The 23387-nt window shown below is 43.5% G+C and overlaps 1 protein-coding gene across 4 annotated transcripts in view; it reads right to left on the minus strand.

Moving 5' to 3' along the window:
• Window positions 1–4: 4 nt before the first annotated feature.
• Window positions 5–23387, minus strand: part of LOC112080800 (PH and SEC7 domain-containing protein 1) — a 45122-nt gene continuing 21739 nt past the window's right edge. Inside the window, exons 1-13 of one of the 4 annotated variants that reach the window (XM_024146713.2) lie at window positions 22276–23164; window positions 19007–19198; window positions 15160–15240; window positions 14933–15045; window positions 14651–14709; window positions 14319–14408; window positions 8428–8471; window positions 4533–4711; window positions 4289–4359; window positions 4039–4196; window positions 3459–3603; window positions 2978–3121; window positions 5–2655 (exon numbers count right to left, since the gene is read on the minus strand). In XM_024146713.2, coding sequence (XP_024002481.1) covers window positions 2344–2655; window positions 2978–3121; window positions 3459–3603; window positions 4039–4196; window positions 4289–4359; window positions 4533–4711; window positions 8428–8471; window positions 14319–14408; window positions 14651–14709; window positions 14933–15045; window positions 15160–15240; window positions 19007–19198; window positions 22276–22355 — 1668 coding nt within the window. In that variant the 5' untranslated portion in view covers window positions 22356–23164 and the 3' untranslated portion in view covers window positions 5–2343. Of the gene's footprint in view, window positions 2656–2977; window positions 3122–3458; window positions 3604–4038; window positions 4197–4288; window positions 4360–4532; window positions 4712–8427; window positions 8472–8696; window positions 10211–14318; window positions 14409–14650; window positions 14710–14932; window positions 15046–15159; window positions 15241–19006; window positions 19199–22275; window positions 23165–23387 lie in introns of those variants that run through there. The other 3 variants (XM_070442717.1, XM_024146712.2, XM_070442718.1) reach the window with 3 other exon arrangements.

The raw sequence follows: 23387 nt of genomic DNA on the forward strand, positions 1-23387 counted from the left end.
CGGGGTCTTTTCAAAATGTGTTTATTTTTGTCCTCTCTTCCTCAAAAGGTAAACCATTTAGTATATTTGACAGAGCAAAATCTTAATGTGTTAAAACAATATGCAGAGTTAATCAAGAACAATGTCTAGAAATAAGTTGTGTGTTTCAGCATCTCTATGGGAAGTGAGTCCAGTAAAAACATGTACAGAAATAGCAGTCTACGTTTGACAGTGACAAATACTCAACAAGACCAAGWTAACTGGTAAGCAAAAAAARAAAGATATTCGACTTCAACACTAGGCCCGAACCCAAAGTGCAGAAGGGTGTGATAAGTTATAACCCCTGTGTTCGATCACATTAGAAGCCCCTTGACGCTACTTTAGCTTTTAGGTCTACTGTTGATTTATTGTCCCTCACCATACAACCTCACRTATTCACAGTGGGAGCAAGACACACCCAAAAAGTGATTGTGGCATTCTGCATGACTGAACACATCATGCCTCACCCTGTCATGGTCCCCATAGAATTACAATGACAGCCAATGTTTCTGGTTTAAACCCACAAGACTGTTAGCCCGCTGAGCTAGGTAGCAGTTCAAGACGCAAGGGTAGTCATCACTGAACCATCTCCGTTACACATTTCTGCCATGTCAGGTTATTCTGTCTAATTCAACAACACAATCTCATACTGTTGGCGGTGGGAACCTCCCCCCATGGAATCATCTATTTCACCCTGGTCACATTTTAACACATGGGAAAGTAAAGCAGTAAGACTTCACTCTGGCTGCATTTACGCAGACCTATTTTATTATAATTTTGGTCAATCAGATCAGCTCTGAAAAAGATCWGATGTGATTGGTCAAAAGACCAATTGGTGGGAAAAGATCAGAATTGGGCTGCCYGCGTAAATGCAGCCTCTGGGTCCAYGATGACACCCAGATAAATACTGTATTATACAGTCAAGTCAATCTTACCACCTAGGACCATCGTTTCCGATTTGAACAGCACCCTTTGGTGGCTATATTGTGGCATTACTGCACCAGTTTACAGACAACACTGCCAGCCTGAGAAGAAAATGGCTATGYCACGCCATAACATTCTATATATTTTTACACATGTTACATTCTTTTATACAATATATTGGGTGTGGTAGACAGTGCCTCATCACAATTCATAATAGTGAATTTAAATCAACATTCTACCAACATTTGAATTAATTTGTCATCAATGATCTGACGAGTTCTTCCTGTAGACACTTTCAAACGAGTGTTTGACATACAGCTGAKATGTACTGTAAACTAAGCTCTGTCATGTTACATTTTCAGTTGTACAAATACAAAACACCACGTGAATAACGTAAGAATAAAAACAAAAAAACRATTGTCTTTTGATATCATAGTGAAGCATGTCCTCGAAGACAGAGTCGTCAAACTCCTGATATGCATGCAGTTCTCCTCTTCAAAAGTTAATTAAACGGACAGATAGCCAGCCTGTGTGAYCAATCTACTTCATCAACCCATTAGTATGACAAATCTCTCGGTGCCATAGCTGATGTGTGTAAAAGGTCTTTAGAAATAATTAGATCCAGCAGAGCTACACAGTTACTCAAACYGGGCCTGGTTCTGGATCAGTGCAGTTTGTCACAAGAAAAGTCCTTYGAATAACAAAATCATAGCAAAGACTTTGAAAACAAAACTAGTATGTGCATGCAGCATCATAAAATGATGTCCAGTAACCTTCTATATTCGTTCCAATTGATCATGTCTCATGAAGAATACAGTGTTTCTTCCAGTTTCCTCCAAATGCATYGTGGGTGGGTTGAGGTCCTGGCACTCTGGTCGCTAGGGGTCCTGACATGGGCACGGGGTCCGTTTAGTCTCCATGGGAACAGTTAGATGAGCTGATGCAGCTCTGTCTCGGTCCCTCCTGGAATGRATCGATACTGAACTTTCGTGGAGGGAAAACAACCTACACCTCTTAAAAACCCCAGATCTAATGGCTGATTTAACGTAATATTCCGATCTCGGTCTCTTATGTGTCAACAAGATTTTGGTCCAAGCATAATGAAATAAAATGAATGTGGATAGTACCAGTAATGTAGGACCACACAGAAGTTAGTAATTTGTATAGTAAAATGGGGGACCCRAGTATCCACTGTACTGTATAATTAGCCCTGGTGCATCCAGTGTCTGTGGTTTCTCGAGATAGAAGCATGCAACAGGTCTATCCCCCCCATTATCTTTCTCCTCCACACCATTTTCCAGTCATGGAGACCGGGCACACCAGTGGTCCCTGTGTATCGATCAACACGGATAGTCCAATCGTTTAAACCACCCTGTCCACCCCAACAGCCTCGTGTCCGTCTCACTGTTTGACAGCCTGTCTGTAGCTGTGTCTCTGGGGCTCGGAGCGCTTGGTCTTGCTGCTCCCCCTGGTGCTGGAACTACTGCTGCTGGCCCCCCCCTTGGCACTGCTGGCCTGGCTGCTGCTGCTTCCCCCCCCCCTGGTACTGCTGGCCTGGCTGCTGCTGCTGTGCTCCTCCCGCAGAGTGGGGCTGGAGTGGGCCCTCTGGAGACCCCCATCGTCAAAGAGGCGCGACTCGAACAGAGACAGGTCCTCTTCCCCACTCCGGATCTTAGACCTCAGTAGCATTGCGTACGTCCCATAGCGAGTTTTCTGTGCCAGAGAGAGTGCATGATGTCAAACAGGATTTGGCATTGCTGAGATCAGAGCCATTGTTTGGCAGTAGAGTTTGGCAATCTGTTCTGGATTCTGGCACCAAGCAAAAGCAATCAAGTTTCCATTCTGGCTGACCTGGAATGGAATTGTCTTGAAACGTTTGGTAGCCAATTTGGCAGCCATTAAAATTCTGAATATCAAACAAACTCAGTCTGCCAAACTCAGCTTGACTATGGCTCTGGCTGCAACTATTCAGTTGTGACAACTATCAATCCCTATCACTCTATTTAACACCAGACAACAACYATCAATCCCTCACCTCAAACTCCAGGTACTCCTCACGTTGCTTGTGCTCCTCCAGATCACGAACTTTGGCCTTTTTGTCTGGAATCACAGCAGTTAGCTCGATCAGCTCAGAGGAGATGGCCCGGAAACGTGTCTCATGGGATTTCACTTGTTCCTCCTGTCAGTGCACATGGCAAAGGAGGACCATGAACATAAGGCTACACCAAAGTCAGTAACCCATACAGAATTCTGATCAACATAGAGGCCTACTTACGCATTTGAGTTATTAGTTGTAAATAGCAATTCTTCTCTGTTTTTAACACACAAAAAAGTATAGAGGAGTGTTTCTTCAATGATCTGTCTTTAGTAGACAAGGTCCTACAATTTTGGGGGTTGATCTCTCTACAGCACAGATACTGGATGGCATGAGTGTGTTTGGACTGGGAACCAGTACAAAGAGAGAGAAAAGGAGCGAGAGAGAGAGGGTCATGGTGTGAGTGGAGGCCTCTGTGTACCTGAGACAGTTTGCTATTGGAGCCCGGCAGCAGCGGGCGGCTGAATTTCTTCTGGGAGCCGATGGCAGCAGGGAAGGGTGGCGCTGAGAACATGGCTGAGACCACGTTGATACGGGTGATCCACGACTGCATCTGCTCTGAATTACTGAGATGGAGGACAACGGAGTTCAAATCTGGATACTGGCTATCAGAATAAAGGCCACAAATGATCAGCCCAAGAACACACGTAGACAGGCTTCGGGTCAGTTATCAATTGAAGAAGTGTGACACTTATTTTCAATTAGGATTTGTTTTATTAACTTCCTAAATTGAAATGGAATTAATCCCAACACTGGAAGAAAGTGTATATCTAGGACATCACAGACAACTGTGTCCTCCAGGGACACAGAAGCATCATGATCCTCTACCTGAGCCTGGGGCTGTATGACAGGGGCACTGCCCACTCTATACTCAATCACTACTGTTTTGGGGGCACTTAGCACAGCTTTAGTACAGAACAACCTTGTAGAAGGCAGAAAGAGTAACGACCAGGGCTAATACAGAGCATGGGGATGAGGAGTGGGTGGAGGAGGAGTCTCACGGTGCTTGGAAGAGGAACACTCGCCAGTCTGCAGTGCGCAGGTAGAACACGTTGGGCCTCTTGCTGTAGTCTGCTGCCCTCATGGCCAGAGAGTGGTGGATGGACACAGCGTTCTTCAGATCCTCTTCAGACAGCTGCTTCTCTGGACGGTACTCTCCCTACGGACCAATCAGAGAGCAGAATGCTATCACACACGTCCAATCAGAGACTGGGATAAAAGGATGGTTGGGAGGGGTGTGGTTTGGTGTACCTTCTGCAGGTAAAGGACCAATCCCTTCAGCATGACATAAAACGTCTTCCATCCTCTCTTACCTCGAGGGGCTGAAAAACAGATGATGGAAACACAAAATATCCACTCAGTATTTGCTGCTCCCAAGTGTGATTTTTAATCAAACTTAAAAATAGTACAGCAATGTTTAGATTGACACGGTCAGATTTATCAGCAGTGAAATGGAACAGATTATGGTTAACAGGTGAGGGTAAAGAGAACCTACTYTTCTTGCCGTCAGAGTCTGCATGGACCTTCCGCACCAGGAAGCCATTCTTATAGATCAGGGCGTCAGGATTCTGGGCCACGCCTAGACCACTGCCAATTCGCTTCATGGTGTGAGAGGCGGAGTCAGTGCGCAAATCGGCCAACTCTGAAAAGGACTTGCGCAACTCCTCCTCATCGCTATGGAGAGGACACAATTCAAAAAAAATAAAAATAAATTACGTCCCTAATCATCAACAAAACCTGCTAGTCTCAAACTGTTAAGTCATGTCCTCCAGTTCAGATCCAGTAGAAATGAATGAATGATCTGTCCTAATAGCTTGGAGGTGAGAAGGCCATGTCTTTATCCACTCAGCATGCCACTCGTGAGAGCCTCTGGATTTCCAGGTCACTTGGCTGTCTGTSACCCACGCTGAGGTCACATCCCATGATGCTCCCGCTGAGCAGCTTGGTTGCATCTTACTGGCCAATCACAGAGAAAGGTTCACCAAGTTTCTAACAACTGAAACCCTGCCCCTGAACACTGACAGAACTCACTTTGACAAGCATGAACACTATGTCGAACATCTCATCCACTCACGTATCATTCARATATCTATAATGCATTTCTTACATAAAAAAAATGGTTTTGCTGTAAGAGGAACAATCCTGATCGGTATGAGTGGTGAGTGACTCACTGTCTGTTAGATAACAGTATCCTGGCATCTCTTTGACTGACTGTGATGCCCTTTTCCCGTGAACTGAGGGGTCCGAGTGTTCGATGAGGCTATAAGAGAGAATCCTACAGTACTGACATTTGGGGAGGATGGTGTCTCCCGCCCACTGAAGACACTGACTGAATACAGATCTGTACACCAGTGGAACCTTGCAGCTGCTCCCATAAACATTCATTAAATGTATGAGCTTGAAATTGCTGTTAGTCAGAGGGGGAGTGCTGCTGCGTCACACTGTCCTGACTGTATTGTCCACCTCCTCCGTCTCTCTGCTAGACACACTCAGATATGTACATAAAGGCGCACGCACACACACGTCGATCTTTAAGATGAAATCATCCACGGTCACATATCTGTGGACACAAACCAGAAACATGAACACAAACCACACATGCATGTGCATGCGGTTCAGTCGAACACTCTTTGGTGTGACGCATCCCAGGACCCAAGGGATCTGTGTCTTAAAGGAACTCTGTCGCTCACCTCCGCTCTCTATCCCATCTTTCTTTCACCATATCTCCTCAAAGCCATAGCCTGCAGGTATCATGCATTATGATGCGGTTATAATGCATTGTAAGACTTGTCATAAGCATGTGTASCCCCTTATAACGTCTTATATAATCACCTCGTGATTTTTGACAAAATAACAGCCAATTTCAGCCAGTTGCAATATTAAATGCATAAAGATAACACAATAGGCCTTTTTGTTAGACAAAKGTTTATAAAATGCTTATAAACAAGTTATACATTTGTTACAAAATTGCATCAATTTAGCTTTTTAAAAAAGACAGAAAGGAACCACTTGTGTTGCAGCTGCTAGTACATGTAGGTATATTCTGAACAGTGAACCGACCAGTCAGCACATACTGTACACCACAGCTCTCATCTGTTGCTAAGTAACTGCTGACCTCTCTGAATCCACAAGAGCAAGTAGTGGAGAAGAGAGGTTCAGAGGGAGAAAAACAGGGAGAGGGAGGCGAAAGTGAAATACAGAGCAGGAAAGAGATAAGGGGAGAGAGGGGAGGCTACAGGCAGAAAAACGAGGATAGAGAGGGAGGCACATGGTGAGCGTTGGGATGTTGGGGCCGGGAAGATTAAAGCAGTGGTGCAGAGTGAAAGGGAATGTGAGAGAAGATGCTGCTCCCACTGCTCTCCTTCAGAGGCTGACTGAACCCCTAAAAGTGTGTGTGCTGTATGTGTTTGCGTATTTGCACTTTAGAATCAGAGTCAGACATTGACCTGTAATTACGAGAGAGAGGCAAGTAGGGACCTGTATCCATGGCAATAACATCTGGAGAGCTTGTGTCTTAAATTAGGGGCTCAGGGCATCACAAAGACTAGGTCCAGAATAGCAACCCTTGGCGCACACACAGTCTGGCAAATGCTACAGGGGCACAGTTGGTAGTTGATTCTGTAGGGGGAAAATTGCTTGTAGACTGATTTCAAGTAGATTTGAGGCTAATTCCAATTTTTTTTAAACGCTGAGAGACTTTTTCAATCCAACACATTTTGTGACATTGAGAAAATGAATCCAACTACGATATGAATTCAGGAAACCATAACAGCAGTTAATTGAATAAGGCAAGTGCACACAAATAAAGTCAGACATACACATACAGTAACAGTCAAAAGTTTGGACACACCTACTCATTCAAGGATTTTTCTTTATTTTTACTATTTTCTACATTGAAGAATAATAGTGAAGACGTCAAAACTATGAAATCGCATGGAATCATGTAGTAATCAAATTAATTGTTAAAAACAAATCAAAATAGATTTGCACACTCTTAGCATTTTCTCAACCAGCTTCATGAGGTAGTCACCTGGAATGAATTTCAACAGCTGTAAAAATTAATTTGTGGAATTTCTTTCCTTCTTAATGCGTTTGAGCCAATCAGTTGTATTGTGACAAGGCAGGAGTGGTATACAGAAGATAGCCCTATTTCGTAAAAGACCAAGTCCATATTATGGCAAAAACAGCTCAAATAAGCAAAGAGAAACAGTCCATCATTACTTTAAGACATGAAGGTCAGTCAATACAGAACACTTCAAGAACTTCTAAAGTTTATTCAAATGCAGTCGCAAAAACCATCAAGTGCTATGATGAAACTGTCTCTCATGAAAACCGCCACAGCAAAGGAAGACCCAGAGTTACCGCTGCTGCAAAGGATAAGTTCATTAGAGTTACCAGCCTCAGAAATTGCAGCCCAAATAAGTGCTTCACAGAGTACAAGTAACAGACACATCTCAATATCAACTGTTCAGAGGAGACTGTGTGAATCAGGCCTTCATGGTTGAATTTCTACAAAGAAACCACTACTAAAGGGCACCAATAATAAGAAGAGACTTGCTTGGGCCAAGAAACACGAGCAATGGACATTAGACCGTTGGAAATCTGTCCTTTGGTCTGATGAGTCAAAATGTGATATTTTGGGTTCCAACCGCTGTGTCTTTGTGAGACACAGAATAGGTGAAAGGATGATCTCCACATGTGTGGTTCCCACCGTGAAGCATGGAGGAGGAGGTGTGATGGTTTSGGGGTGCTTTGCAGGTGACACCGTCTGTGATTTATTTAGAATTCAAGACACACTTAACCAACATGGCTACCACAGCATTCTGCAGCGATACGCCATCCCATCTGGTTTGCACTTAGTGGGACTATCATTTGTTTTTCAACAGGACAATGACCCAACACACCTCCAGGCTGTGTAATGGCTATTTGGCCAAGAAGGAGAGTGATTGAGTGCTGCATCAGATGACCTGGCCTCGACAATCACCCAACCTCAACCCAATTGAGATGGTTTGGGATGAGCTGGACCGCAGGGTGAAGGAAAAGCAGCCAACAAGTGCTCAGCATATGTGGGAACTCCTTCAAGACTGTTGGAAAAGCATTCCAGGTGAAGCTGGTTGAGAGAATGCCAAGAGTGTGCAAAGCTGTCAAGGCAAAGGGTGGCTACTTTGAAGAATCGCAAATATAAAATAGATGATTTTGATTTGTTTAACACTGTTTTGGTTACTACATGATTCCATATGTGTTATTTCATAGTTTTGATGTCTTCACTATTATTCTGCAATGTAGAAAAGAGTCAAAAGAAAAACCCTGGACTGAGTAGGTGTGACTGGTACTGTATGCCCATACTTTCATGAGAACAAAAACATCCTTTGTATGCAAAGAGCACTTACATGGTCCACTGGAGCTTCTCGTTTCTGATGGAGTTGTACAAGGCCTAGAGAAAAAGACAAGACATAACAAACATCACACATATGAAAAACGTTTGTGTGTGTGTGTGTGTAATGTCTAATGAGTGTGGAGGGACCCTTGGTCATCCTGCTACTTGTGCGACAACAATCATTAGATGTCCTGAATAAAGCAGTTCACATTGATCATATTAGTCACACTGATTGAAACACAAGCCTGCTGCTTCGACCAAAGCAAACCACACAAAATGTACCCTGCATTTTCCAAGCTGTGCCTTCTTCTTGCGGGCCTGTGGGTGGTTCTGTCCATCCTGGGACCTTCCCAGCAGGTCAGGGAAGGACAAGGGTTTGAGGGAACGAGAGCGAGGGGCGCGGGGGTAGCGGAAGGGGTCCATCACTCGGAAGTCCCGGCGAACACGCACAGAGCAAAGAGAGCGGGAGCGATTCCGCCCATCAGAGTGGATGCTGTTTACACCAATCATGATAATGCACCAACAGGAGCGGTCTAGAGGAGAAGAGACGGTGGAGGGATGGATAAAGCCAGATAATCCCGGATCTCTCCTGTTGATCAAAGGCTCCACAGATTCTGTATATGGCCTCTTTCAAAGCTTAACACCAAAATGTAGAGATTCAGTTAAAAAGGTAAAAAGAGGGAGAATGACAAATAGGTGACTCTCAACAGAGGTGTCAGACAGACAGAGAGGCAGACAGTCACTTTGTCACTGGTGACTGACAACAGGGGTCGCGGTCTTACGAACTGCGCTTCACTGGACTTTTGAGGAAACCACTGATGTAGGTTAACATGGGCCTCAAGCCCTCCGATGGGACTTCAGTTCCTGCATAATGGATCCATATGCATTCATTATGCATGTATGGAGAAACAGTGGTGTGCAACTGCCACTTGCTGTGGCACTATTCTGCGTCAAGTCTATGAAGGTGGAAGTCTTTTTGGAAGGATGTCAAGCAGTTGCCAACATGCTATTCAAGAGCTGGTACATACATACATGCATGCATACAGCTCCACCATACACTCCGTAACAACTAATGATGCTCAAGAGAGTCACACAAAACACACACACAGGTAAACAACAACCCAGTTAACGAGGCCGAAGGATGACTAGACGATCATAGCAACCATAAGACAGCAGTGAGCAAGCAACTGAGTTCACCCACACATACATCAGCGCACACACATACACTACCAACACACACTCACACCAAACCAGATAGAGCGGGTGGAGGGAAAGAATTCCACCCACTCACTCACAGGCAAGCTGTCGAAGAAAACCCTCAAACTGACACCACCGCACGTCCTATTGGAACTAACAACATTATCCAAGGCTTGACGATACAGATGCTGTATCCAAGGCAGTAGAATACAGATGTTGCAGACTCAGACTACCCTGTTGCGCTCTAATAAATGAAAGGCTTTTGGCTTGATGATGAGGGACTGAACAGGTCCCCTCTCCCTCTCTCTCTCTCTCTCTCTCTCTTTGTTCTCTCCGTTCCTGGATCCTCTCCTCTTTACTGGTTTGTCTTCAAACTTGGAAATGGTTCTCACACATCCACTTATTTCTCCTTCGTATGCGTCAATCTCTTATTTCCCTCCGAAAACCCCTCTATATGCGAGTCGGGAGAGAAAATTGCATCAGTGCTTCGCACTCCTTTCATCTCCCTCTTTTCAATAACTCTTGTTCTATTTCCCTGTGTGCTTCAGATGGAAAAAAAAACAGACTGAATCACAGTGACAAAAGAAAGCGGATGATGAGTCCCGAGAGCTCTCTCTCTCTCTCTCTCTCTCTCTCTCTCTCTATGCGCATTTCTCTCCGGCTGAGCAGCAAATCCCGGTCCATGTTTCTGTTCAGATCCCTCCCTCCTTTTAGTGTCAATCATTTGCCTCCATATCACTGTTTTCTTAAAATGCAGGTATTTTTCACACTCCATTTCCACCAGTCTAACAGTGTAAAAGAAAGGAATGTGCAGTCCAGGGACAAGTATGAAACAATGGTGCCTTTCTAATACAGTAAGTAATAGTCTTTGGAAGAAATCTGCCTTCCAGATAATGCTACTAATTTGTGGGCTGAGATGTAGGCTATACAAAAAGGACAGAAAATGATGACCTATGGGATGAGCAATGTATAGAACATAATGTAAAACCATTAAACAGAAACTCATTGCAAAACACACACACACACTGTACACACACACCAAAATAATCATAACTCCTGATTGAGAGCTAACATTTCCAGGTCACTGAGGAAAATAATCCTCTGGAAGGTAGCCTGTCAGAAAAAGATCTCTCAGTCTGGTCAGCCGACTGGGATGGTAGGGGGTTGACATGCATACAGGGGTGCTATTCCATCCAGCCCCAAATGAAAAGGAGAAGCGGTCTTAGAGGATGACGGGGGCTAAAACACAAAGGAGTAAATCATGTTGACAGGGCTTTACTTCTTACCCGTACACAGTTTTTTGCCCGAGTCAAATTTCTCTGCATCAAATTGACTTGAAAGCTTTGRATAGGATACCTAGCCTAGAGGGTAAGGTGGAGCCATTGCCATACTGCTTATACCGATCCAATCTTTTCAGATCTATATAACTGCATATAAGGTAGGGGCAGTGGTTGTTTTGGGATTGGGCAGATTATTTAAAATCAAACTGCCCTAAAATTTATCTGATCAATCTATCCCATTGAAGTGGATATTCCTGGTCCGTTTCCCAGTATTGGGTCGGGACATATTTTAAAATGAAATTGATTGACCCACTATGATCCACTGTACTGTGCAGCCGTCTTCATCAACCTGGCCAAGGCTTTCGACTATGTCAATCACCGTATTCTTATTGGCAGACTCAACAGCCTTGGTTTATCTAATGACTGCCTCACCTGGTTCACTAACTACTTCTCAGATAGAGTTCAGTGTGTCAAATCGGAGGGCCTGTTGTCTGGACCTCTGGCAGTCTCTATGGGGGTGCCACAGGGTTCAATTCTCGGGCCGACTCTTTTCTCTGTATATATCAATGATGTCGCTCTTGCTGCGGGTGATTCTTTGATCCACCTCTACACAGACGACAMCATTCTGTATAGTTCTGGCCCTTCTTTGGACACTGTGCTAACAAACCTCCAAACGAGCTTAACGCCATACAACACTCCTTCCGTGGCCTCAAACTGCTCTTAAAATGCTAGTAAAACGAAATGCATGCTCTTCAACCGATCGCTGCCCGCACCTGCCCGCCCGACTAGCATCACTACTCGGGACGGTTCTGACTTAGAATATGTGGACAACTACAAATACCTAAGTGTCTGGCTAGACTGTAAACTCTCCTTCCAGACTCACATTAAGCATCTCCAAAGTCCAAAGTTAAATCTAGAATTGGCTTCCTATTTCGCAACAAAGCCTCCTTCACTCATGCTGCCAAACATACCCTTGTAAAACTGACTATCCTACCGATCCTTGACTTCGGCAATGTCATTTACAAAATAGCCTCCAACACTCTACTCAGCAAATTGGATGCAGTCTATCACAGTGCCATCTGTTTTGTCACCATATACTACTCACCACTGCGACCTGCGACCTGTATGCTCCSGTTGGCTGGTCCTCGCTACATATTCGTTGCCAAACCCACTGGTTCCAGGTCATCTATAAGTCTTTGCTAGGTAAAGCTCCGCCTTATCTCAGCTCACTGGTCACCATAGCAACACCCACCTGTAGCATATGCTCCAGCAGGTATATTTCTCAGGTCATCCCCAAAGCCAACACCTTCTTTGGCCGCCTTTCCTTCCAGTTCTCTTGACTAGAGAACTTGACTCATCTAGCCAATGACTAGAACAAACTGCAAAAATCACTGAAATTGGAGACTTGTATCTCCCTCACTAACTTTAAGYGTCAGCTGTCAGAGCAGCTTACTGATCGCTGCAGCTGTACACAGCCCATCTGTAAATAGGCCATCCAACTACCTCCCTCATCCCCATATTTGCTTTTATTTTTCTGCTCTTTTGCACACCAGTATTTCTACTTGTACATCCTCATCTTCACATATATCACTCCAGTGGGAATTGCTAAATTGTAATTACTTAGCCACTATTGGCCTATTTATTGCCTTACCTCCTTACTTCATTTGCACACACACTGTATACAGATTTTTCTATTGTGTTATTGACTGTACGTTTGTTTATCCCATGTGTAAYTCTGTTGATTTTGTCGCACTGCTTTGCTTTATCTTGGCCAGGTCGCAGTTGTAAATGAGAACTTGTTCTCAACTGGCCTACCTGGTTAAATAAAGGTGAAATAAAATAMAAATCTCCATTCACAAAGTGAGCTCAATGAACACAGACTCGTTATGTCAATACACTCACTGTTTATGTTTCCTATGACAGTAACTGAACAGTGTTACATGCTGATTGTAGGAAGCAAAGTGAACCTCTCCACTGTAGTGAGTTGTGTTAATATGCGCCACAGCAACAGAGAACTATTCCCTTGACACCCAGAGAAAAAYGTGGAAATGTACACTTCTTTTTTTACAYTTGACTTTTTAGTCATTTAGCAGACACTCTTATCCAGRGTGACTTARTAKKGAGTGCATATATTTTCATACACCACACTGTCTGCATTAGCATACCTTGCATAATCACCGCCCAGACAGACACATTAACATTACTCGCACTGTACACAAAACACTGACAACAAGGTTATGAAAAGAGAGGATATGGAGAATAATATGGAAGAAAGAGACAGAGAAAGAGAAAGGGAGGAAGCAGCGAGTGAGAAAGACAGAGTGATTTGTAACGCCTGTCTGATAATGCCATGACAAAACGCTCGTCACAGCAGGCGGCACCATGTGACAGCCAAATTCCCATTTACCAAGAGGCCTGTCCTCCCTCTCACCCGTCACCAGTAATTTACCATATGATCCCTGCCCCATTGACTACTGTACTGTAGGAGCCTCCTCTCTCTGCACCAATAGAACAGACAAACAAAAGGTAGATTGCTGAGCGTTCTCTAATATTTCATCATTGTGATATCTCAGCTGTGATATGAATAGTTAACAGAGACTCTGAGGAGGAACAAAGCTTGGTCATCTCTGTGGGCAGCTGGGATGAGCTCCCACAGAGGTAGGTGGAACAGAAAGGTAGGAACACAACACATATCACACATATCACAGACAGAGAGCAAAGGAGCAATTAGGGAGAGAAAAAGATGCACTTCATACATGAAATGGAAAACGAGGGAAGAACAGAAGCAGGCAGATGGAAAATGTTCTGCCATGCGGTGATATGATTTGTAACAGAATGAGTAAGAGACTCTGAAAAACACAGGAAGGAGGGAGGGAGGGAGATGAAAACAAGGGAGTAGGAGGTGATGCTGTTCACAGGAGTGAGGCAGAGAGTGAGAGGGTGGAAGGTAGAACATGTTGACTCTCTCTCTGATCTACACAATATGGTGCTGTTAACAGCTCAGAGGTGCTCAACAGATCACATTCAAATCCTTTATAAAAGACAGAAAGCCCTGTCCACTACAACAGGGAGAAAATACGTAATGCTGGATCACGCATGTAAAAGAACACATCTATCTGAGGGTGAGAAACATTACGTCTCTCTGACAGCTTTCAGGACATGCATCTCTCGATATCGTCTGAGCATGCTTGCCAGTCAGTGGAGTAACTTACTCTGATGTCAACCAACAATCTRGGTTGGAAAAAAACTGTTTTCTCAACAGACTGACTGAAACTGGATCATAGATATCAAGAGATCATGTGGTCAAATTAAGGTCCTGCAGCTAAACCAAGGGTCCCACTGTGTGCATGTGTGTTTGTGCGCACGCCTGGTTCAACACATCTAGTTATATTAGTTTCTACTGTATATTTTAACTAATTCAACAGACCTTGAGCAGTTCTCTAGGAAAATCTTTTCCATCATTTAGTCCTTCCAAGTTGCTGATGAACTGCAGAATGGACATCTTTTTGCCAATATTCTGAGGAAGGAGAAAATAAGCACCATTACTCACACTGTCTGCTTAAGGACCCATCGAAGGACAACTTTAGGTCTGTATTGACGTTTTATAGCGTATAGGTTACACATTTAGAAGCTATAACCAGGGCCCAGTGGTTTTCCTGCTCAAGCCAATGGTCTATCTTTTCGACCAGAAAACTTCCAACTCTTTACCCACATTCCCTCCACAGCTCTCTAGTCCCTGGCTCACCCACAGGTACTCACGTGGCCATGCAGGTCTGTATTGAGCAGCATCAGGGCACAGGTCAGAGTGTGGACACTGTCTGGAACAGGGAGAGAGAGAGAGCGSGAGATGTTTCAGTGAGTTCTAATGCAATATCAGCGTAAGAGTGCCCCACAGTGGCACACAGTATATCGATAATATGTGTTCTTTAACAGCCTTAAAACTGTAACAACTTGAACAAATGTCTGTGTGGACATACATGTACACATACACACACACACACACAAATACATGTACACGTGCGTGCATTCAACCGGTCTAACCTTCAGAAGGTATTGCATTGGGGTTGCATTGTAGATATCTCCTAGAGAAGTGGGCCAGCACTCGCTCCCTCTCTTGTGTCTCTCCCATGAGGGCAAACTCCCTCAGGAAGGCTCTGTGGAAGACATACAGCATTGTGAGTGTTCACTATTCAATGAAAGAACAAATAAATAAATCACTTGGACATTATGCTACATATTTTGACCCTTTCCACTGAAAGAGATCTCACCGTATTGCCTGGTCAATAGTAAGGCCTGAGAAGTTGAAGTAACTGAGATATTCCTCTGCCACCATCCGACTAAACTCATTACTGCAGAATGACAAGATACAGACAATTAGACCGGTCAAACCAAAGATATCAAAAGTATTTTACTGTAACTACATTTGAAGTCGGAAGTTTACATACACCTTAGCCAAATACATTTAAACTCAGTTTTTCACAATTCCTGACATTTAATCCTAGTAAAAAATCCCTGTCTTAGGTCAGTTAGGATCACCACTTTATTTTAATGTGAAATTTCAGAATAATAGTAGAGCGAATTATTTATTTCAGCTTTAATTTCTTTCATCACATTCCCAGTGGGTCAGAAGTGTATATACACTCAATTAGTATTTGGCAACATTGCATTTAAATTGTTTAACGTCGGTCAAACATTTCGGGTAGCCTTCCACAATAAGTTGGGTGAATTTTGGCCCATTCCTCCTGACAGAGCTGGTGTAACTGAGTCTGGTTTGTAGGCCTCCTTGCTCGCACACACTTTCAGTTCTGCCCACACATTTACTATGGGATTGAGGTCAGGGCTTTGTAATGGCCACTCCAATACCTTGACTTTGTTGTCCTTAAGCCATTTTGCCACAACGTTGGAAGTATGCTTGGGGTCATTGCCCATTTGGAAGACCCATTTGCAACCAAGCTTTAACTTCCTGACTGATGTCTTGAGATGTTGCTTCAATATATCCACATAATTTTCTTTCCTCATGATGCCATCTATTTTGTGAAGTGCACCAGTCCCTCCTGCAGCAAAGCACCCCCACAACATGATGCTGTCACCCCCGTGCTTCACGGTTGGGATGGGGTTCTTCGGCTTGCAAGCCTCCCCCTTTTTCCTCAAAACATAACGATGGTCATTATGGCCAAACAGTTCTATTTTTCATCAGACCAGAGGACATTTCTCCAAAATTACTTTTTGTCCCCATGTGCAGTTGCAAACCGTAGTCTGGCTTTTTTATGGCGGTTTTGGAGCAGTGGCTTCTTCCTTGCTGAGTGGCCTTTCAGGTTATGCCGATATAGGACTCGTTTTACTATGGATATAGATACTTTTGTACCTGTTTCCTTCAGCATCTTCACAAGGTCCTTTGCTGTTGTTCTGGGATTGATTTGCACTTTTCTCACCAAAGTACGTTCATCTCCAGGAGACAGAACACGTCTCCTTCCTGAGCGGTATGACGGCTGCGTTGTCCCATGGTGTTTATACTTGCGTACTATTGTTTGTACAGATGAACATGGTACCTTCAGGTGTTTGGAAATTAGTCCCAAGGATGAACCAGACTTGGAGGTCTACAATGTTTTTAGGAGGTCATGGCTGACTTCTTTTGATTTTCCCATGATGTCAAACAAAGAGGCACTGAGTTTGAAGGTAGGCCTTGAAATACATCCACAGGTACACATCCAATTGACTCAAATTATGTAAATTAGCCTATCMGAAGCTTCTGAAGCCATGACATCATTTTCTGGAATTTTCCAAGCTGTTTAAAAGGCACAGTCAACTTAGTGTATGTAAACTTCTGACCCACTGGAATTGTGATACAGTGAATAATAAGTGAAATAATCTGTCTGTAAACAATTGTTGGAAAATTACTTGTGTCATGCACAAAGTAGATGTCCTAACCAACTTGCCAAAACTATAGTTTGTTAACAAGAAATTTGTGGAGTGGTTGGAAAACGAGTTTTAATGACTCCAACCTAAGTGTATGTCAACTTCCGACTTCAACTGTATATATTGTATTAAGCAACACACACAAGAATACGCACCACACACACAGTGGTGGAAAAAGTACCCAATTGTCATACTTGAGTAAAAATAAAAGATACCTTATTAGAAAATGACTCAAGTGAAAGTCACCCAGTAAAATACTACTTGAGTAAAAGTATTTGGTTTTAAATATATTTAAGTATCAAAAGTAAATGTAATTGTTAAAATATACTTATGTATCAAAAGTAAAAGTATAAATCATTTCTAATTCCTTATACTAAGCAAACCAGACGGCACAATTTTCTTGTTTTTATTTATTTATCGATAGTCAGGGGGACACTCCAACAATTTACAAATGACGCATTTGTGTTTAGTGAGTCCGCCATATCAGAGTTGTTCTATCATTCAGCCTACAGTAGCAGCCAATGTGTGGTGTTCAATGTAAGCCTACATTCCATGAGACTGAAAAAAACATGCAGGGCTTGACATTAACCTGTTTATCCACTTGTCCTTCAGACAAGGAGGTAACTGAACATTTTGTTGTCTTGTTTGATGCAAGAAACCACTTTACCAAAAAAAATGCATTATTATTCCCATACCATTATTACAGAGAATAAGACAAGTTATGCTACCCTCTGCCTATGGCTACTTAGGTTATTTAAGCTCGTCTCAAAATAGAACACTGCCCCTTTAAGACAAAAAAACTCTTTACCTGACTCGCTTTTCAAAGATGGCTAGAAAATGTACAAATTAGCTATAACTGGGCTAATAACTCACTATATAGCAAAGAGTATAAACAAAATGTGCACACAAGGCTACATGCAACTCTGGCTTTGATCTCAAAACAAGCACATCATAATAGTGACCTCATGCTGTAAAACAATCCAGTTCAAAGTGAATGACACAAATCCATATATGGAAATGAGTCATTTGCATACAGGCCTACTGCAGCTCTGATTGGTTATGGCGCACCAGTGTGTAGAGTAGGGCCCCGAGTCGCAATAGAATCCTACTCCGATGCAGTCTGCCAACAACAAAATCTTTTGCATAGTTAGTCTTGTTTTCATGTATGTTATATTGAAAGTGGCTAATATTGCGTTGATTCGATCAAAATCATCACAGTAAAGGGAAACGTTGACAATAGTGTTAACAAACGGGGAAAACTCTAGAAAGTTGAGTGAAGTTCAATCTTGTGCAGGCTGATTTTTATTCTGTGCAGCAGTCCCTGGGGAACTGCCCTGGAACATTGGTGTCAAGGAAAATGTTGTAAAAAATATATAAATAATTAAGTACAGATAGTACAAAAAACAACTTAAGTAGTACAATCTGAAATGGTCCACCCACACAGTGTGGTGAAAAAGGCACAACAGCACCTCATCAACCTCAGGAGGCTGAAGAAATGTGGSTCTTACAGATGCACAATTGAGAGCATCCTGTCGGGCTGGATCACAGCCTGGTACGGCAACTGCACCGCCCGCAACTGCAGGGCTCTCCAGAGGCTGGTGCGGACTGCCCTCCAGGACACCTACAGCACCCGATGTCACAGGAAGGCCAAAAAGATCATCAAGGACAACAACCACCCGAGCCACTGCCTGTTCACCCCGCTATCATCCAGAAGGCGAGGTCAGTACAGGTGAATCAAAGCTGGGACCGAGAGACTGAAAAATAACTTCTATCTCAAGGCCATCAGACTTAAAATAGCCATCACTAGCCGGCTATCACCCGGTACCACAACCCTGCACCTTAGAGGCTGCTGCCCTATATACATGGAATCACTAGCCACTTTAATAATGTTTACATACTGCTTTACTCATCTTATATGTATATACTGTATTCTATTCTACTSTATTTCAGTCAACGGCCCTCCAACATTGCTCGTCCTAATAGTTATATATTTCTTAATTCCATTATTTTAGATGTGTGTATTGTTAGATACTCCTGCCCTGTTAAGAGCTAGGAACACAAGCATTTTGCTACACCCGCAATAACATCTGCTAAAAATGTGACCAATGAAATTTGATTTTAAAGTATTTTTACACCACTGCGCGCACACACACACACACACACACACATATCCTAAATGTAGTGTTCCAGTAAACTCACTTCTTGCTGAGGTGCCTGGCCACGTCAGACTTCCTGAAGCCATCCAGGTTGAACAGGCGTTTGGCCAGGCGCTTGGCAGCCTGCAGGTCAGCCTTGTTTCCGTTGGCCAGGGACTCTGTGCTGCCCAGGACCAAGTGCTCGCCCACGTCCTGCTGTGGGAACGGGTCTGGAGCCCGGTGGCCTGGCTTCTCCCTGACAGATGACAAGAGGAGATTATACGGGACAGGTTTGGGTCTGTCTCGAATTCGRTTGTATTACCTTTTGCCAACTGTATAATAATAAAACTGTCGGTGTCAAACTGTCTTGGCACATAGTAAAGAAGACGGTTGGCACTGGCAGGTGCCATATTTATAATCAGTTGTCTAGCAGGTGCCAAGGTTATTGTCATGGGAAGTGGGCACACAGCCCTTCCATACTTGGCATGATATAGCTAATTGTAACAGAATCACTATTCCAACCATGTAGCTGTATTATAACCATACAAGCCTTTCAACTTCCATCTATTTTAACATGCAGTACACAGAGATAAACTCTAGTATTAAATCCATTGTCTCCAAGGGAAACACCCGTCGATTTTCTCCATTGCTCCGCATTGCTTTCACTCATAACATGCAGCTGAATTTGTTTATTTCCAGCCACTTCAGCTTCAGGCTCTTATTAATAGTATAGAATGGGTTAGTATTAACATGTCTATTCACAGTAGTATCTAAACATGACCCCTCCCATAGGACTCTCTCCATTTCTGAACAACATCAAAAGGGTTCTGTGCATGAATGTTCTTCTACAGCTCATAACATGCGTGGATTGCAAATGATTATACCCAACTACACTGTTATTAATCAAATGGAAAAAAGAAAAAAAAAGTTACCAGAAAATGTCAGTGCTTTTGGTTGTGTCTAAAAGGATGCTCCATTTATTGCACTTCTGAAATGTAAATGGGCTGGAGAATTTCTAGAATAAAGATCATGCACAGTGCTTTACTAATAAGCTCTTTCCTAGTGGAAAATCTGTATGCAATGATATGAGTCATGTATGGAAAGGGTAAATCACCATCATGTCAATTCATTCTCCAAATTTGAAATTCTCTATAAAAAGAGAGTTTCAAAAAGGTTAAACATTTCCATTTGCGTCTACAAACTACACCCACGATAGTCACAAAGCAAATTGACTAAAGTTAAACTTATGTCTCTGCAGACATTTGAGAAAGTAAAAATCAGAGCTCCTTTCAGAGCTTGGATGGAACTGTCAGCAAGTCCTTCCTACAACAACATGGTAGAGAGTTACATCCATTCATAGCAGAAATGCCCATGCATTTACAGTGGGTGAATCCCCATCTAGATAAGATGAAGTAATCTGTACCGAATTAACAGCATGGTCCTTTGGTTAGTAGTCCACCTTGCTTTAAGCCAAGAGAGTTCCTCCTCAAACGCATTACTCCTTTCAGACCTCCACGGCAAGGAAGCAACCTATCTCAGGATATAGAACACCCCTGTTTGTTGGTTGTGTTTGGTTTATTCCACCGGCCCTTTGGGTCACCCCCTCTGACAGAGGAGGTGGGTGCGGAGATAAGTAGCAGGGGGCTGAGTTTGTTTATTCTTAAAACAATGGGTTTATGATCCACTCCTCCACAGAAAGGGTGAGAGAAAGACTCCCAGACTTATTTTCCAGGGTGTGGCGGCGGAGACTCTGTTCTTTTGGGACACTAGCAGGAGTGGCCGGTGGACATTTCATTCAACAGCGTCCATGGAGCTCTATAGAAAAGTCTCAACATTTAAATCAGACCACAGCCTTCGGCCTTTATATTACCAGGTTATGTCCTTAACTTTACAGTCGATTGTAAAGTTGGTTGTAAAGTTATACAAATTGTCTCTATCGCAAACAGACATCTTATGTCCCCGAAACAGCAGTWTCATGAACTGGTTGTGCCGCATCATGAGAGCAGTCAACACACACTCCACAGACACTGAGAAAGTGCTCCGTCTTGCCTTTGTTGACAAGGGCTGACAACATATCACCACTGAGAAGAAACCCTCCAACTAAGACGGACATACAAAGCTCCAGTTGAAGCTATGACATCTAAAAGATAACCAAAGTAAGCTGAACAATGGGAGTTACATGTTCTCTGATATATTTGCTCTGACTTTGCTATAGAACAGAGCAGCAACAAGAGTGATGAGTGTATGTGGCTACTGAATAGCATCCAGGCTGCAGAGTGAAAACTGATGTCTCTCACTTTGTTGAATTGCCCTTTTTCTCCAGGCAACACATTCCACAGTCACTAAAGATGACACAGCATATAAGATCATGTATTCACTGTAAGATACCACAGCTACAAAGAATCTTGGAAAGTTAGTATTCGTCTACGCATGTTAAAACATATACRCACACACATTTCCCCCCAACAGGCACTGAGAGTTGTTTGTGGAAGTTATTAGGCCTACTTGAAGGAGTCACATTGCTTCCCCTGTTAGGAAATATCTTAGAGCTTATATCCCAGTTCCCATCTGTGCTATGAATTATTAACTGKTTTTGCTCTTGCTGTACAGATAGTTCAGAGCCAAAGCCCCCTGGAAAATCAGATGAGTCACGTCAAGGGGTTTCACTCAACACATTTCAAAATAAACCAAAAATATACACCCTAATCAAGAATTCAATTTCGCATTCTACACAGAGCAAGAATCTAGGCGCTACAGTTTATATACAGAGGCAATAAACAGGAATCTATGTTGCTGATTCAGTTGACGAGTCTCCGGTCAGGAAATGGCAAAATAGMTGAAATTATTGGACAAATACCAACACATGGCCCATGGACAACGTAACCATTCTATAACTTCTTTGGTTCTAGGTTATTATAGTAACTGAAGAACCCCCCCCCCCCCCCCCCCTCCTAGGTGAAGCCAAGCCTTTGCTAGCTGAGCTAAGAACACTGTAGGTGCGTAGGGACCCGAGCCAACAGGTATTAATCACGCCATCAATAACACCATGAAGTGCCACATAGCTTCTCGGAACACACACTGTCACGCTCACCCTGTACATCAATGTAATGTACATCACCCATTTCTTACCAGACACTGTATAACACTGTCCAGCCAGCTAGGAGTCACAGCAACACAGATAATCAGCTCACATTGATTTCATAACATTAGACCATTCTTAACAAAATGTAAAAAACACATGATAAAGTCAACCTCTGCTGTCCATAACATTGTCGAGGTCCACACACCTCTGACAGACAGACGGATGTAGGTATGGTACAGTGGGGAACTCACCGGTAGATGGCTGGGTAGGGGGCATACAGGTACCCGTCTTCCAAAGCCCCGCCCCCCCAGCAGAGCAAATAGCGTGCCATGTTGTCCCCAGAGCCCTGCCCCTTTCACACCCAACCACGGCACTCTGCGGTGAGGTAACCCTGCCAGTCAAGTCTATCCCACTGACCACATGGAATCTCCAGGCACACGCCCGACACTGCTCTCAGCCTGAGCCTAGCAGAGCCTCATGGTGCATTTCACAACATGTTCTCTTCCATTTCCCCTCCTTGGTGTCTGGATACTCGCTCTGCCTTATTTGGTGCCCTAATCTGTTGCCGTTACCCTGTTGCTGTCCTCCCCTGCTGTCCCGTCTCTCTTTAACTCTCTCGCTGGCTCGGTCAGTTCCTCCCTCTCCGGCTCCCTGTAGCAAAGATGGTAGACAAATGAAGATAGAAACTCTGTGGCCTGAGTGAACTAAACCACCACAGAGTTTCATACTGTACTGTCTTTGCTTAGTCCATTTTTTTTTTAAAGGTCAGTTCCGGTCTACTTAACTGGGTGTGAATGAAATAGCAGCTGGGTCTGGTCTCCTTAGATCATTGAATTTCAGTGGACCAGAAAAAAAACAGAGTGGGGCGTCTCGCTTCCTCTTCCGTCTCTGCCTGTAGCTCTCAATCTGAACTCTGAAGTATCCAAGCMAGTGTGGACACAGTATGTGGTAATAATTTGGCAGGATCTTTGTTGAACTCAAAGTTACTCGGTCACTCTCAGTCTTTCACTGCCTTCTCTCCCAGTCAGTATCCGTTGTGTGCCTCTCTCTGCGGATGGCTCATCAGCTGGGCTATTTTCCGCTGCTGGAGAAAGCATGCATTTCCTCTCTCCATGGCTGCAATCCCACCTCCTTTCCCCTCTCTCTTCTCTTCCTCTCTTTGTCTCCCCTTACCTCCCCTCCCACTTTCTATGTTCCTAACCTATTTTCTTATTTCACATCTGTCAGCTCCCATCTCTCTAAACAAATACACATGTAGCCTATCAGATTTAAATCCCAGTACCGCTTCAGTAAAAGCTCAAGTATGTCCGTGTTGCAGTAAAGCCAAACAAACGGAAATGAAAGATAATCAAAGTAGCATACA

The sequence above is a fragment of the Salvelinus sp. IW2-2015 genome, unplaced genomic scaffold, assembly GCF_002910315.2.
Source record: "Salvelinus sp. IW2-2015 unplaced genomic scaffold, ASM291031v2 Un_scaffold16511, whole genome shotgun sequence".
In the NCBI taxonomy this organism is placed as follows: domain Eukaryota; kingdom Metazoa; phylum Chordata; class Actinopteri; order Salmoniformes; family Salmonidae; genus Salvelinus; species Salvelinus sp. IW2-2015.